Source organism: Quercus robur, chromosome 5 (genome assembly GCF_932294415.1).
Source record: "Quercus robur chromosome 5, dhQueRobu3.1, whole genome shotgun sequence".
Lineage (NCBI taxonomy): Eukaryota > Viridiplantae > Streptophyta > Magnoliopsida > Fagales > Fagaceae > Quercus > Quercus robur.
In genome coordinates this window covers 76,892,211-76,906,413 of record NC_065538.1, presented here as the reverse complement: position 1 = coordinate 76,906,413, position 14,203 = coordinate 76,892,211, and the positions used below count along the sequence as shown (strand labels likewise).

At 30.0% G+C, this 14,203-nt stretch overlaps 2 protein-coding genes and 1 non-coding gene across 3 annotated transcripts; 1 reads left to right on the top strand and 2 right to left on the bottom strand.

The window, feature by feature from the left end:
• Positions 1–2,042: 2,042 nt before the first annotated feature.
• On the bottom strand, positions 2,043–4,748 carry LOC126727179 (uncharacterized). The gene is made up of 4 exons (XM_050432726.1): positions 4,598–4,748; positions 4,327–4,444; positions 2,648–2,739; positions 2,043–2,361 (listed from the first exon to the last, which is right to left on the bottom strand). Exons 1-4 carry the CDS (start codon positions 4,611–4,613, stop codon positions 2,297–2,299), a joined length of 291 nt encoding a protein of 96 aa, XP_050288683.1. The 5' UTR covers positions 4,614–4,748; the 3' UTR covers positions 2,043–2,296.
• Positions 4,749–8,404: 3,656 nt separating this feature from the next.
• LOC126727178 (probable xyloglucan endotransglucosylase/hydrolase protein 8) lies at positions 8,405–10,318 on the bottom strand. The gene is made up of 4 exons (XM_050432725.1): positions 10,042–10,318; positions 9,808–9,908; positions 9,505–9,707; positions 8,405–8,965 (listed from the first exon to the last, which is right to left on the bottom strand). The coding sequence occupies exons 1-4, from the start codon at positions 10,304–10,306 to the stop codon at positions 8,563–8,565; spliced, it is 972 nt and encodes a 323-aa protein (XP_050288682.1). The 5' UTR covers positions 10,307–10,318; the 3' UTR covers positions 8,405–8,562.
• A 3,575-nt stretch (positions 10,319–13,893) lies between these two features.
• On the top strand, positions 13,894–13,973 carry TRNAL-UAG (transfer RNA leucine (anticodon UAG)). Its single transcript has one exon. It is a non-coding gene; the product is annotated as a tRNA-Leu (tRNA).
• The last annotated feature ends 230 nt before the right edge of the window (positions 13,974–14,203 follow it).

Sequence of the window (14,203 nt, the reverse complement as noted above, 5' to 3'; positions counted from 1 at the left end):
AAATGAAGAATTTTCAAGAGACTTATGTGGATTTTCTAATAGTTAATATTTGGCTAATAGTTGTAATGTGTCAAGCAAGAATGACAAATCCTCGTGTTCCCCTTCCATGTTCTAAGAATCCTAGTGATCTTGAAGGGAATGATATCAGTTCATTGCTTACAAAGTTTACAACTAGTAAAATTGAAGCTTTTTCGACCTATCTTCGAATGGATGCAGCGAATTCTTAGTTTTGAATGATTGTAAATAACCATTGTTTTTAATTGTTGGAGCTAACAATTTATACTACTTTTTGGAGCTCAAAGTTTGTATTTGTTAGAGCTCATGATTTATGTTTTTTTTTTTTTTTTTTTTTTTTTTTTTTTTTTTTTTTGGAGCTTGAAGATTGTAATGGTCAAAGTTCAATGCTACTTTGTACTTTTTTAGCAAACAATTTATGCAAATTGGAAGAATAGTATCTTCTTCTTCTTTTTTTTTTTTTTTTTTTTTTTTTTTTTTTTAATTTTATGGAAGAACAGTATGTTGCTGTGCTATTGGCTTGCAGGAAGAATATATATATATATATATATATATATATATATATATATATATAAATCTATGTTGTTGCGGTTATAAAATCTCTAATAGGTGCCTAGTGCAGTGCTGTCGCTGCTGCATAACTGGTGCAGTGCTATAGCTGCTTCAGTTTGCTAGTTGGCCTTAGCATGATTCCTTCAAATACAATGCTTCCTTTACAGTATATGCTAGTTGGCTCTGGCCCTATTTGAAATTCTTTGGGAACTTTTCTCAAGCACTTGGCATGCATTATTTTAAACCCAAAATAAAAACTATCCATTCAAAGGGCACGCCACCTCATTAAAAACGATTAAGGTAGTAATCATGAAAAACTACAAAATTACAAGACTGTCCTTTCAAAATTACAGTAAATAATCTTCTTTTTTTTTTTTAGTAGGTGAAAAGTTCAGAAATTCATGTAAATAATCCTTCAAATCAGAGTTTCTACTCTCACTCAATTGAGTTGTAGTCATTCCTGCAGAAAATGACATCTTCACATATGCTTTAGCCCAGTTCTAAAATCTGATTTGGTAGGCTAAAAAAAAAAAAAAAAAAAAAAAAAAAGGGAGAACTTGGGCGGGCACTGTTAACGTTAAAAAAAAAAAAAAAAAAAAAACATTAGTGAAAACTTTAACGTTGTTAACATGAGAAGAAGCAGCAACGTTAGTCTTGGGTGGGCTCTATTATCTTTTGCTTAAAATTTAATGAGGTGGGATTGAGTTTTAATCTCCACAATTGGTTTATTAATGAGTGATGTGGCAACTTCTGTTTAAAACAAAAAGAGATATCTTGTTAGATTTTCACTAGAGGTAAGTCAGACCCCTAAATAGAAATCTCTATCTTGAAAAATACCCCTATATAACAGTTTTTCTAAATTACAAGCTCTTCTTCAAATTCCTTCCTCTACATCTTTTGGAAACTATTTAGGGGTCCAACTTCTTTTAAATGAATGGAATTCTCAAACCTATCAACACAAGCTAGATAAGGAATGATAAAATTTGTTGCCTCTACTATTCCTGTTTTTATCATGCTAACTATCACTTCCTACCAAGATTTGTAATTCAATCTATCGCAAACTCGGCACTCTCACTGCCACCTCTTCCTTTTCTTTTTCATCTCCATCTCATCAATGACAAATTCCCTTAATTAAGAATGACAAAATACCTCTACCTCGGCCCTACCTATCCCACTCCAAGCAGGCTTTTCCAGTACCAAAAAGGGGACAGGGTAAAGACGAGGCACCCATGATCCACCCCTGTTCTGACCCGTTGCCATCCCTAAACATAAGTGATAATCAGATGATGAGGTGCAATACCAACTACAGACCTATCAATGCCAACTAAAAAAATAAGAAAGACATATAATAGCAACTTCAAAACCTATACCACAATTGATAACCTAGCCACCTGATCATTACCTCCATGCTAAACTGGGATTAAAGGCAAATGCATGAGGATTTAAAATAAAAATAAAATAAAAATAAAAGAAAGTAAATCTGAAACCCAAGCACATTTTGCCACTTGTATCTACAGAAAGAAATTGTCCATTTTAAAGATAAATTTACATGGAAACACCATAATCTAGGTTACAAGTACAAAGCATCAGAATATAAAATGAGCTATTCTTCATTACTAACACCAAGTATACATGTTATAGTTAATGAAAGTTTACATCCTCTAATGATTTTGACGAGTTCACTTAGGGAAAGACACTAACAGAGAAGGCAGCTAGTATCTGGTCTGCGTCATACATTGCTCTGTTTGTAAATCTTGGTGTCAAGTACTTGCTTACCGCACATTGCACAGACTCCTGCACAAGAAAGTACATTTAAGACGTTTCCTAGCATGAAACTTTAGCTATTATAATTACCAAACAGATAAGCAACATCAAATAATAATTCAGTAAGTTTAGTGGCACAAAATCATTCATAACTTTTTTCATAAATTGTTGAGGTGACATGTTGTGATTGATGCATAATATAAGTGGTATAAGTGATGGGCCATCTATGAAAGCGATGTTGCACCAATCACAACTTGCCACCTTAGCAAATTGTGAAAAGAGTCATGTCCCTAGTATTGCTCATCATAGTCAGTACCTTTCGAATAAGCACAGGTGTGACAGTACTTGGCTTCCTGGTGTACTTGTTGCTTGCATATGATGCATTTTGTATTGCCGTATGGAGTCCATCTGCAAGGAAAAAAAATACTCTGGATAAGTTTATTAAAATGCAAACCTAAATTGACAACGCTGACCGTTAAAATTAACTACAATAGGCAAAGATGTTACATGAAAATCAGCATACTAAATAAATATATTCTGCATTACAAAGTTAGCAACTCCAATGAACGCAACAATAAAGTTTAAGCTATAACTCAACTCAACTCAACTAAAGCCTTGATCCTAACTGATTGAGTCGGCTACATGAACTCTTGTACACAACAACATTACTTGAGGCCCCTCGAACCCTATCCGAGGCCATACTCATTGTTACAACAAATTTTAACTTATATCTGCCCAAATCAACGCACAATATGCAACCTGTCACATAAAATACTTTAATATTTGTGGTGTACCTAGACCTAGAGTGAAATTTGTCCAATTCTGTATCTAACTCATTCTAGCGTCACAACAATCCTTCACAATATCTGCACAACATCAACTAAATAGTTAAAAGTGTGACCTATATTTGCTATTAGTTATTACCTTAACTAAAGAAGATAACAAGATGAAACAATTTGCTAGAACAGTCCTCTCTGATACACATCTGATGCAACTCAAGTTGATCTAAATTTTATGTAAACTATTTTACACAGGAATTGCACTTAGCCCTATAATTTGAACATGCGTCTACAGACCCCATTACAACTATTAGAATTTTAAAATCAAGATCACTAGCTGCAGTGCTCGGTTTATTTGTGTGATAGTAATCTAGCCTAGTCAATTCTCACAATAGAAAAAGAGCTTGCAAGTTCAGAACTCACCAAAATCCCTTTACACTCCATCTCTCCAATTGTAATTACGAACTCAATTAAACAAAATCTACACAATAATCATAGTTTTGTAGCCGAACATGAAACTAATCAAAACTGCAAATGCTGTGGTACAAAAACAGCCCTTTCAGCATGCATTGCAATAAAACCCATGTCAAAAAACACACATATATCAAAGGAAAACCAGAAAAGCTCCACAAATCCTTAGTCCTTGCACAAACAAAATCAAATACAAATATTAACAATGTGCCCATGATAGTAATAGTACGTCATGAGTAACAAAATCTCATCAATCAAAATTCACACCAGAATTGCTTTATTTACTTTTCACTAGACGAAAAAAGAAAACTAAATTTACTACCAATTTCCACTACAAAAAGATTACAAACTAACATGACAATAACATGATTGGTGTCGCATCAACAACATAAATAAAAAAACAAATTCCCAACATTTTCCTAGTAAGATTTATAGTTAGCTTATCACTCTTTCGCGCCGGCATTACAAAAGTTACAAACTTGATTTCATTAGATTGGACCATAATATAAAATATTTCAATTTTAGCTAACTCTTTCGCAATAATTATAAAAAATAAAAAAATAAAAAAAAATAAAAAAAATTCCTTTTAGTTGATCCTATATAATAATTAATAATTTTTTTAAAAAAAAAACCCCTTTTTTTGTTTCTAACATAGTAACCCAAACAAGTAAATCATTCAACAGAGCAAGAAAATCTAATACTAAAAAAAATTATTAAAAAAAAAAAAAAAAAAAAAAAAAAAAACCTGCTCTTTTTGGAGAGGAGCTTGTTCTCGTTGATCTTGCGGCCACCGCCTTCAGTGGTGTTGCTTGCACCTGCTTTCCACTTGTCTGGTACTATCACCTTCGTTAGCTTCTTCTCACCTATAACAACAACAATAACAACAATCATTAATTATTCTTAATAATCTCAATTATAAAATTAAGCATTTGATGATTAATTAAAGGAATCGAATATATAAGAATCGAAAATTTGGGGGAAAAGGAAAAAAAAAAAAAAGAAATCAAAGAACTTACACTTCTCGCACACCATTGTTGTCAAAAACTGTGAATTTTTGTTTTTGTTTTTGCTCTGAGAAAATCGGAGCCCTAACTATACAGTTTCGTTTGGGCCTTAATATATAGGTGCCAGGGGAAAGCCCAGAAAGAGTCGGTTTAATAGCTAAATAAATAATTAATTTTAGGGGTGGGTGGGTACATGTTAAAACTAAAAACTTAGAACCAATAATAATTTGCAACCTACATGATTTATTGTAAAATTATAAAAAAATTTGTGAATATATTATTACACTTCAATTAAATGGATCATGTAAAAATTGGCCTTTACTTGTATTTGAGTTTCCACTTTATCAATACAATTTCTTAACTTTTCTAAAAAAAAAAAAAAAAACCATATTCGGATTCATAATATATATATATATATATATATATGATATTACCATATAGTTTTCCTTAATTTTTTATTCTCACTTTTATTTATTCACATGTTAAATTATAATTTGATTCTCAATTTTCAACCTTTGTTTCCAAAGGTTCAAAAGGATCATACATGGCTTGGATGGAGCGTTTATAGTAAAAAACTTGGAAGGCTTCCTTAGAATGATGGAGATTGGAGAATATGGGGAATGGATAAGGGGTAATGGTAGGTAATGAGCTCTACGTTTCAAGAATTCTATTTTTGTTTGTTATAAAAATGATTTAAAAAAAAAAATCAAAGGTTAAGAATCAAGTATACAAATTATTATTCTCAAAAAAAAATATATATACAAATTATTATTATTTTTTTATTATTTAGAAACAACCACATACAAAAAAGAGGAAACAGATTCTAATAATTAAAAAGGCAAACCACAACTCAACCGATAACTTACAAGCAGTTGAAATATATATATATTAATAGGCAAAGTTAAAAGAAAGTTCAATTAAAAAAAAAAAAAAAACATAAAAACCACGATCCCACTACACTTTAATTATAAATAAAAAAGGCACATGGTAACACGAAGTCTATGTGGGTGGTCAAAATTATGAATCATAACTCTTTTGTAGATTTACTATGAAGAAATTAGTCTTTTTATTATTTTTTTTTTTAATCACAATGGAATTACTTATTCATCTTGTTTTTCGAATGTTAGCATAAGCAAATATTTAATCCTTTTGTCGTTATACAAGAGGCGTCTAAGATCCGATCTTGTTTGCATTATGAGTTTAAAAATGTGAGTGGACCACAATAATATTATGAGTTTAAGATTATATAAGTTTACGATCCATTGTTTGTAATTCATATCCAGTAAAAATTATAATTTCGACTCCTTTAAGATTATAATTTCTTTAAAAAAAAAATAATATGATCTAAAATGAATTTTATACTAGCTACTAACTAATCAATAATTTTTTTAAAAATCTATCAATTCTTAACTAAAACAACATTAAATTAAAACATAAGAAGAGTTATATAATAACTAAAAGAACAAAGGTTGTCTACAAGCTAGTTTGTTGGCAATGGCTACAAAATTCCCAATTATTTTATTAGATGTGAATTTTGACAAATCCAACATTATATTAAATTTTCTTATAATATCTTTCATGTTTGCAAAATTTCGAAAAGATAAAAAAAAATCAATAAATATATCATCAATCAAACGTTTAAATTTCAAGTTTTTGTAATATTTAATTATCCATATAAAATAAATTTATGGATTGAATAGTAAATAATATTTGATTTGAACGAAGTTTAACATATATTTTAAGAAAAATGCAATTCAATTTTTAGACTTTTTAAATTATGTAGCCATATTAATTTTTTTAGTGGGAGTTTGTAGTCATTGCCTACAAATTAACTTTGTCCTAGCTAAAATTATGGTGTTTAAGACATTGTAAATAACTCACTTTTACTCTTTTAGCTAACTGTAAACCATTATCGATAAAAGTATTCTTAAGAAAAAGACACACTAAGGCGAAGTTGGATAATCTTCATGCATGCTCTAAAAACCATTTAAAGAATTAAGACAGCAAAGATTATGCCTTAAATATATATATATATATATACACGACCACTATGGATCTATAAAATATTGATTTTTTTTTTTTTTTAAAGTTTGGGAAATTCCAACTTTTTTTTTTTTTTTTTTTCATACTAATTAAAACAATCTAAAAGGGTTACAAATATATTTGTTTAAAATAATTATTTTTGAATACAACACTTGAATAAAACATCATAAAATTAAACATAAACATTTAAATAAATATATATTTTTTTAATTTGATTCCACAAACACATATGTTACAAATTTTTCATATAGAAGCATAGGAAAATATAGAAATTTCTATGTCAAATTTTGAATTTTTAAGGCTATTCATACTGTTTTCTCTTTCGTTTCTAACATATAAATCATATTCTTACTATTTTTTTTTTTTGATAAGATATTCTTACTATTTATGAGAAAGAAGCTAAGCAACAAAGTTTCTAAGTTTTAAACAAGTTTAAGTATCTAAAGATAGTCTTACCTTTTATATTAGATGTAAATTGTTTTTGATGAAATTTTTATCCTCACTTGCAAGGCTCATTTGAAGCCAAAAAAGAAAATCACTGATATTTTATTAATCTTCCAAAGAAGTCAATTTGAAAGAGATGAGTTTCTGCTTTCTAGTTGGCAACCATAGTCTAAATTGGTCAAAATATTGTGGACTACAAATTCATATCATATGCGGTTCCTAAATTAGTTGATCACGTTGCAACACTACTAGGAATCACACTTATGGGTTCATTTATAAGTATCTTTTTTTTTTTTTTTTAATGTACGTGTAAATAATAAAAAGATATTAATTTAAATATTATTAGCGATCATAGATTTAGAGTTGATAGCTTTGATACATTTTTTTTCTTTAAAAAATAAAGCTTTGATATATTTTATTTTTTTAGTTATATGTCGAGTGTGCTTAATGTAAAAAGCATAACTCCAATTTCCATTAAGTTTTTGAGAGTTAGTGTAGCTGTTCAGTTTTAGATATATTATCATGTTTTAGCTCTAGTAAGTTATAATCTATATTTTGTTGCGACTAGTTTGGACTTAAGTTATTTTATAATTCTCGAATTGAAAGAATACCAAAGGACACAGTTGATTTTATTTATTTTTTTTTTTTCTTTTGGTGAAATGGGTACATGCCACACAATTGCAATAACAACAAAGTGCCAAGGTGTATAATGTTATATTGCATTTTTTAAAATTATCATTGTAATTAAATTCCAATAAAATAATTATAGTTAATTTTATTTTGCTTTTGTATGTTTATTGGCGTGGCTTGCATGTAATCAAGGATATCATATAACTAATAAATGTCAACTTACTTGTTGATTTTTTATACATAATTTTAAAGGTCTAAAAAGAGTAAAAATATATTAATTAATATTTATCATTATTTGAATAAAATTTTTTAAACAAAAACATTATAAAAATAAACATAAACATGAAAATAAATTATTTTTATTTTTATTTTTATTTCATGAATCTACAAACATATCTAATTCTTTATTTAAATAGAAGTATATGAAAATATGGAAATTTATAATGTCAACATTTGAATATTTTTAGGCTATTCATACTTGGCCATTCTACTTTATTTTTAACATACAAATAAATTTTCAACTATTTATGAGACAAGTTTGAACTTCAAAGTTTCTAAGCTTTAAACAAGTTTCAACATCAAAAGATAAGCTGGCCTTATTTTTGTGTGACATTACTCTATATAGTAATTTCATTGATTACTTTTGTAAGAAGTTTAAAGTCACAACTCAACATATAAATGTAAATCTAGCAAAAGAAGATATTTGAATTCAAAATAAAATTTTGAATAAATTAAATATCTAAATAATAATCAAATAAAATAATGACACAAAACTACACATTTTTTTACCAATGTAATATGAAATATGAAAATAAATAAATAAAAAATAAAGTAGTATTTATCCCTTATCACTTTGCTCATCAATCCCATGGACTCAATGAACACTCTACCGGCAATGTGGGGAACCTTTCATAGTCCTTGCAATAATCATAAATAACAAGGTTTCTCTGCACCCAAGCATAATCCATTTTTTGAGAATCAGAGAGATGCCAAGCAGAATACTGATCCCACCAATTTCGAGTGGTGGTTGAAACACATGCAGGGTATGGATCTTCCCATTGGCAACCATCAACACTGAAGTCTTTGTAAGAGGACACAAATGGGGCCTTCTTCCAGTCTGTCTTCTCGAGCCCACCTCTTGTGGCCCAATCATCGGCATTCCATATGCTAGAAAACAAGTACATGGGCTTTTCGTTGGGGAAGAAATTATTTGCTTCCCCATTGTTCTTGAACACTCTTACGGGAGTACTATCCACAAAAAACCTGTTTGCATATTTGAATAGCAATTCAAGTTAGTAACTGTCAGTATAAGTTCTTCCAAAGCCCATGTTAGAATTCCCCTTGTTTCTTTGTATACAAAACTTTGGTGCATACCTTAAGTTTCTCAAATAAATTCAATCATGTAATTGTATGGACTAATGTAACACAATCGGAATGTTATTATTTTTTCTTAAGTATAATTAAATTCAACTGCGTAAGTTTTGACCAATACATGTATATGGTTGAATTTTGATAAACATATGTACACCACCAATCACAAAATTTTCATACTGTTTACTTGTGACTGCTGAAAAGTTGCTTCAATCATAACCGGACATGTTAGCAATTGTGAAAAATGTTTGTGTCTATGTATTCCTCATTCAGTCAAAAGCAACAGAGTAACTAAGACATCTTTTGTCTCCGATATTTACGGTGACTGCATCGAAGTGTTTGATGAGTAACCACATGTACAAGTGGGGAGGAGAATCTAAACAAGTAGCTCAGAGAAAAAAGAGTGAATTTCAATGGTAAGAGAAACTTACACAATCTGGTGGTTGTTCCAGAGTACAGAATAGGAATGGAAATCCTCAGTGGGGTCAAACCAAAGCATATGCCTCATCTCACGGCCACCAGTCCCATTCTTGTACACATTAGTCTGAATAAGATAAGGCTGCCCAGTCCTATTCCCCAAGAACTCAATATCTAACTCATCTCTCGTTGGCCCTGCCCCATTTTCAGTGCACATCTACAACATAAATTTTTTCCAATCATTTTAATTAGCCAATCTCTAATTACAAATACAAATGCTATAAATATGAAGCAATAAGATTCAATGTTTGACTTACATAGTAAGCTGTCACTACACCGGCAGAGTCACCTCCGACCAACTTGAGCTTCATGCTAAACCACCCAAATCTATATCTTTGCTTTGTTTGAAATCCACAGCCTATTCAACAATACAATAAAAGAAAACATAAACTACACTATATAAGTTTCTTATCACAAAGACTATATCTTTAAACTAAAGCAAGCAAAAATAGAATTAAGTATAGCTAATCTTGTGTACATATTTGTGTTACCTGTTTCTTTGTCTAATGAGAGATACCAGATCTGCCCATCTGGGGAGGTTGAAAAATGCTCCTGAGACCACATTATATCGAAATTGTCTTGAAATGATCCTTTAGAATCAGCTGCTTCAGATATAATAAAGTAAGAAGCAGCCATTAGAGCTGCAATGAAAAGAAGAGTGGGCATTGGAGAGACTCTTCTTTCCATTTTGGGCTGAAGGACTTTGGGGGAAGAGAAAGAGGCTTCTAAGCTGGGATCTCTGAGAAGCAGTTGCATTAAATGGCCAGTATTTGAATAAGGATTTTGCACATGAAGATTGTCTGGTTAATAATTTAGTTATTTGTATGTACATTTTTGCCCATGTAATACTATTCAAACGTATGTACGTTATTCGATAATAATGAGCTAATAATTGGTCATATTATATAGTTACTTAAATGTTTTCTACATCAAATTTTATGATTTATATATGAATATGGGGAAAAGAAAATTAGTCTTATAGAGTTATATTTCTTTCTTGTATTACTTGACCCAAAAAAAGTATAAGACAAATGTATTACAACCCATAATATTTAACTCTCTCTTTTCTCTTTTTCTTTTTTGGTTTTTTCCCATATGAAGATAATAGTCAAACGTGATGTTATGTGGAAGATTGTTTTTATTATATGTGGATTGAAGCCTATTGAAATAGTTCATTTTCAATAACAAAAATAAAAATCATTCATTAATTGTTCTAATTTTATAAATTATGCACCTAAGTAGCTTTTCTTTTCAGTCAATTCTTTTTGTTCATGGGAACACCATCCCTTCACTGTATTAATCAATACTTTTTTTTTTTTTTTTAAATGGGGGGTTTAGTATTATACTCAATGCTTTGACATTTATCAAAAATAAAAGTACTTTTTTATTTTTGAGGCAAAAAAAAAAAAGATGAAAGTACTAAGTACCGACATGGGCAATATAGGAATTGAAATGAAAATGAAAATACAAAAAATGGATAAGTGCCGAACTGGAACTTAGAGAAAGCCAGGCTGCCCTCCAACGGGTTCTGGCAGAAATTAAAAATGGAGGTGGGCTCCATGTGTTTGCATCTAAGAGCGTGGTGTGATTTTGATCGGTCATACAATAATCAGAAAGTTCTTGAATTCGACAACTGGATTTGGCGGTCTGAAATTAAAAGAACTAGCTATCTTGTGAAACAAAAGAATCTTAAATGTAGATTTTAAGAATTTACAATAGATTTGTGTTTGGTCAAAAAGTTAAAAAGAGGGTCTTATCAGTGTTTAATATTTCTTTAATCTTCTTTTAACATAAAGTACTTTGTGTTTATGTCTTTTACTTTTACTTGGAATTAGCATTAACCTCTATTAAACAAAAATATTTACCGAAGGAAGTTAATTTGTGCCTTGCAAGTTGCAACAGAGACACAGAAGACTTGCTTTATTGGTATAAACATGACCAACATGCAATTACAATAACCAAGAAAAGGATATGCTATTATGATTTTTTTTTTTTTTTTTTATAATATCCTTTGTTGTCCTACAAAGAGTAATACTTAGTACATTAATTTTAACACAACTTTATACTACAACTTGTTATATAACAAGTTATGATTGGTAAGGGCATGCCCCTATATGACCTACTGACACATCCTTACTAATCATAACTTATCATATGACGAGTTGTAACACAAACTATACCAAAGTTAATGTATCCAACATTACTCACAAAATAAACCCTGTCTTCTTACCGCTTTCAAAAAAAAAAAAAAAAAGAAAAAAAAAAGAAAAGAAAAAGAAAGAGTCTCTGCAAGTGGGTAACCAGCTTATAAACCTTTTATTAATTCCCAATGGCTTAATTATAATTAGCCAATTGATTAAAGGTCAAAACATGAAACATTGACTTAGGAAGATCCACATGCCAGCCAGGTCGGTCAGATTCCTGATCATGAAGGGCAGGCCACAGGAGCCACCAAATAAACCATTGGGAAACTTTATTATTGATGGACATTGTCATTGCACAGCTGGAAATATGTTTTTTTTTTTGGTGGTAATCACATGAAGTGAGAAATGCAATAAGTAAGAAATTTAAATTGCATAAAATATAATAAAAAGTACTTGAATATATGGATATTATTAAAAAAAATTATATATATGAAATTTTACAATTTTTTTTAGTAACAAAACTAAAAAAACAAAAAAAAAAAAGATAAATGAGAGATAAAATAAAAACTGCGAATGCTAAACTAAGAATAATAAAATAAGAGAGAGAGAGAGAGAGATATGCCACCAAGAAGAGTAGAATTGTTGGTTTTGCTGAGGAGAACTCACAATTACAATATCTCTCTTAGTACCATTTTTTTAGAAAAAATGAAATTAATGATTATTTTTTTAGAATAGGTTGAACGGATTATGAGCCAGAATGATTAGGGATTTTTATTTTTTATTTTTTTGAATGGGTTTTTGTTGAATATTTTGTTAATTTGTTGTTGTTTGGCCTAATCTTGTTGTTATTTGGGTTGATTTTTATTGTAATTATTTGGGATTATATTATTTATTTTTTCTAAGGGGTTATAGATTATGTTTGGGGGACAGTATTATTTTTGATTAATGTTGGAAACAAAACAAAATGTCACAATATTCCTAAATTAACATTCCAACTCACATATGGGAACACAACAACCTCTAATTTAAAATTTTTGATTAAGTGAGTGTGTGTTATGTATAATAATGACACATGACATCTTCTTACTGGGGTTTGAAGCTTAAGCCTCTAGGCATATTTGGATTCAAAATTTGTCTATTTATTTATATTTTTTTTAAGTGATATAATTCATTAAATAAGTCATATGACTAAAAATGCATTTGAATGATTTTAACATTCACGGTATAGGAAATCAAAGAAATTTTCCTTAAAACCGATTTGAAGAAATTCTTTCTCCTAAGCTAATTGGGCCTAACTTATCCCACAAAAAAAAAAAAAAAAAGGCTAATTGGACTTTTCATTGTAAAAAGTGGGAAGGATTCTCATATGTTTCCCCCCATGTCTCGTTTTGCACCAAGAGATGGTGTTTCTTCCTTGTACTTTTAGGTTTGGTGTTATATTCTTGTTAATGAGGAAAAAATCAATTAATTGATTAAAAAGGGTTAGATTAATAGTAATGCTTCTGATAAGTAATCGAATTAGATTAATAGTAATGCTTAGATCTGTCTCAAAAAAGAGTACTTCGTGTAAAAATAGATACTCTAGCATTACATGGTCAAATTACAGGTTAAATGTTCTGCATCAAAGGTTCAATCTTGGTAGTTTTTCATAATTTACTCGAGGGAGACATGAAATAGTTGACCTTAATCCTCTTGGTTGGCAAAAAGATAAAATTGGCGAGTAGATCCCTGTGTAGAAGCTTCTGAGGAGCCAATGCCCCAAAGTGCCAATCCAGCTGATTGGTGTGGTTCTATATATGCGGGTTTGTTTGTATAAAGAAGACACATAGAGAAAAAGAAAAGGAAAAAAAACAAAAAGCAATAAAGAAAAACAAGTAAAAAATCACATACAACCATACAAGTACAACAAAGGCACAAGCGCTTTTTGGCTAAGCGCAGAGGTGTCCAAAGAATAAGGGATTGGTATCGATATATACCAAATTTCAATCAACATCAAAAGTAGAGTTGTGATGAGATAGTGTGTATATTAAATATTAATTCAATGGTAGATGAGGTAGTCTAGGCCTCTTTGGTTGGATAATATTAATGGGTTTCTCTTATTTTACTTTTAATTTGGTCTGAACTCTGAGGTTAGTAAGTCATACCTCGAATATTATTCTGATATATATAAATATTTTGGGGAAATTAAGCACAACATCCGACAGTTTGGCCGAGTGGTCTAAGGCGCCAGATTTAGGCTCTGGTCCGAAAGGGCGTGGGTTCAAATCCCACAGCTGTCATGTTTAGTTTTAATTTATTGCAGTTAATTAGTATCATGCACGCTTACGGTTCTGCATTTTTTTAATGATAATTTTGCAGAAGTGCCGAAGAATATATTACATGCATCTATATCAGTTGAGTATCATTAATTATATAAGAATCCTAAATTCCAGTTAAGGACAGCTCAACAACTTTCTGCTAGGAATAAGGATCTTTGAACCCGTTAAAAGATCCTGAATAAACACTCTAT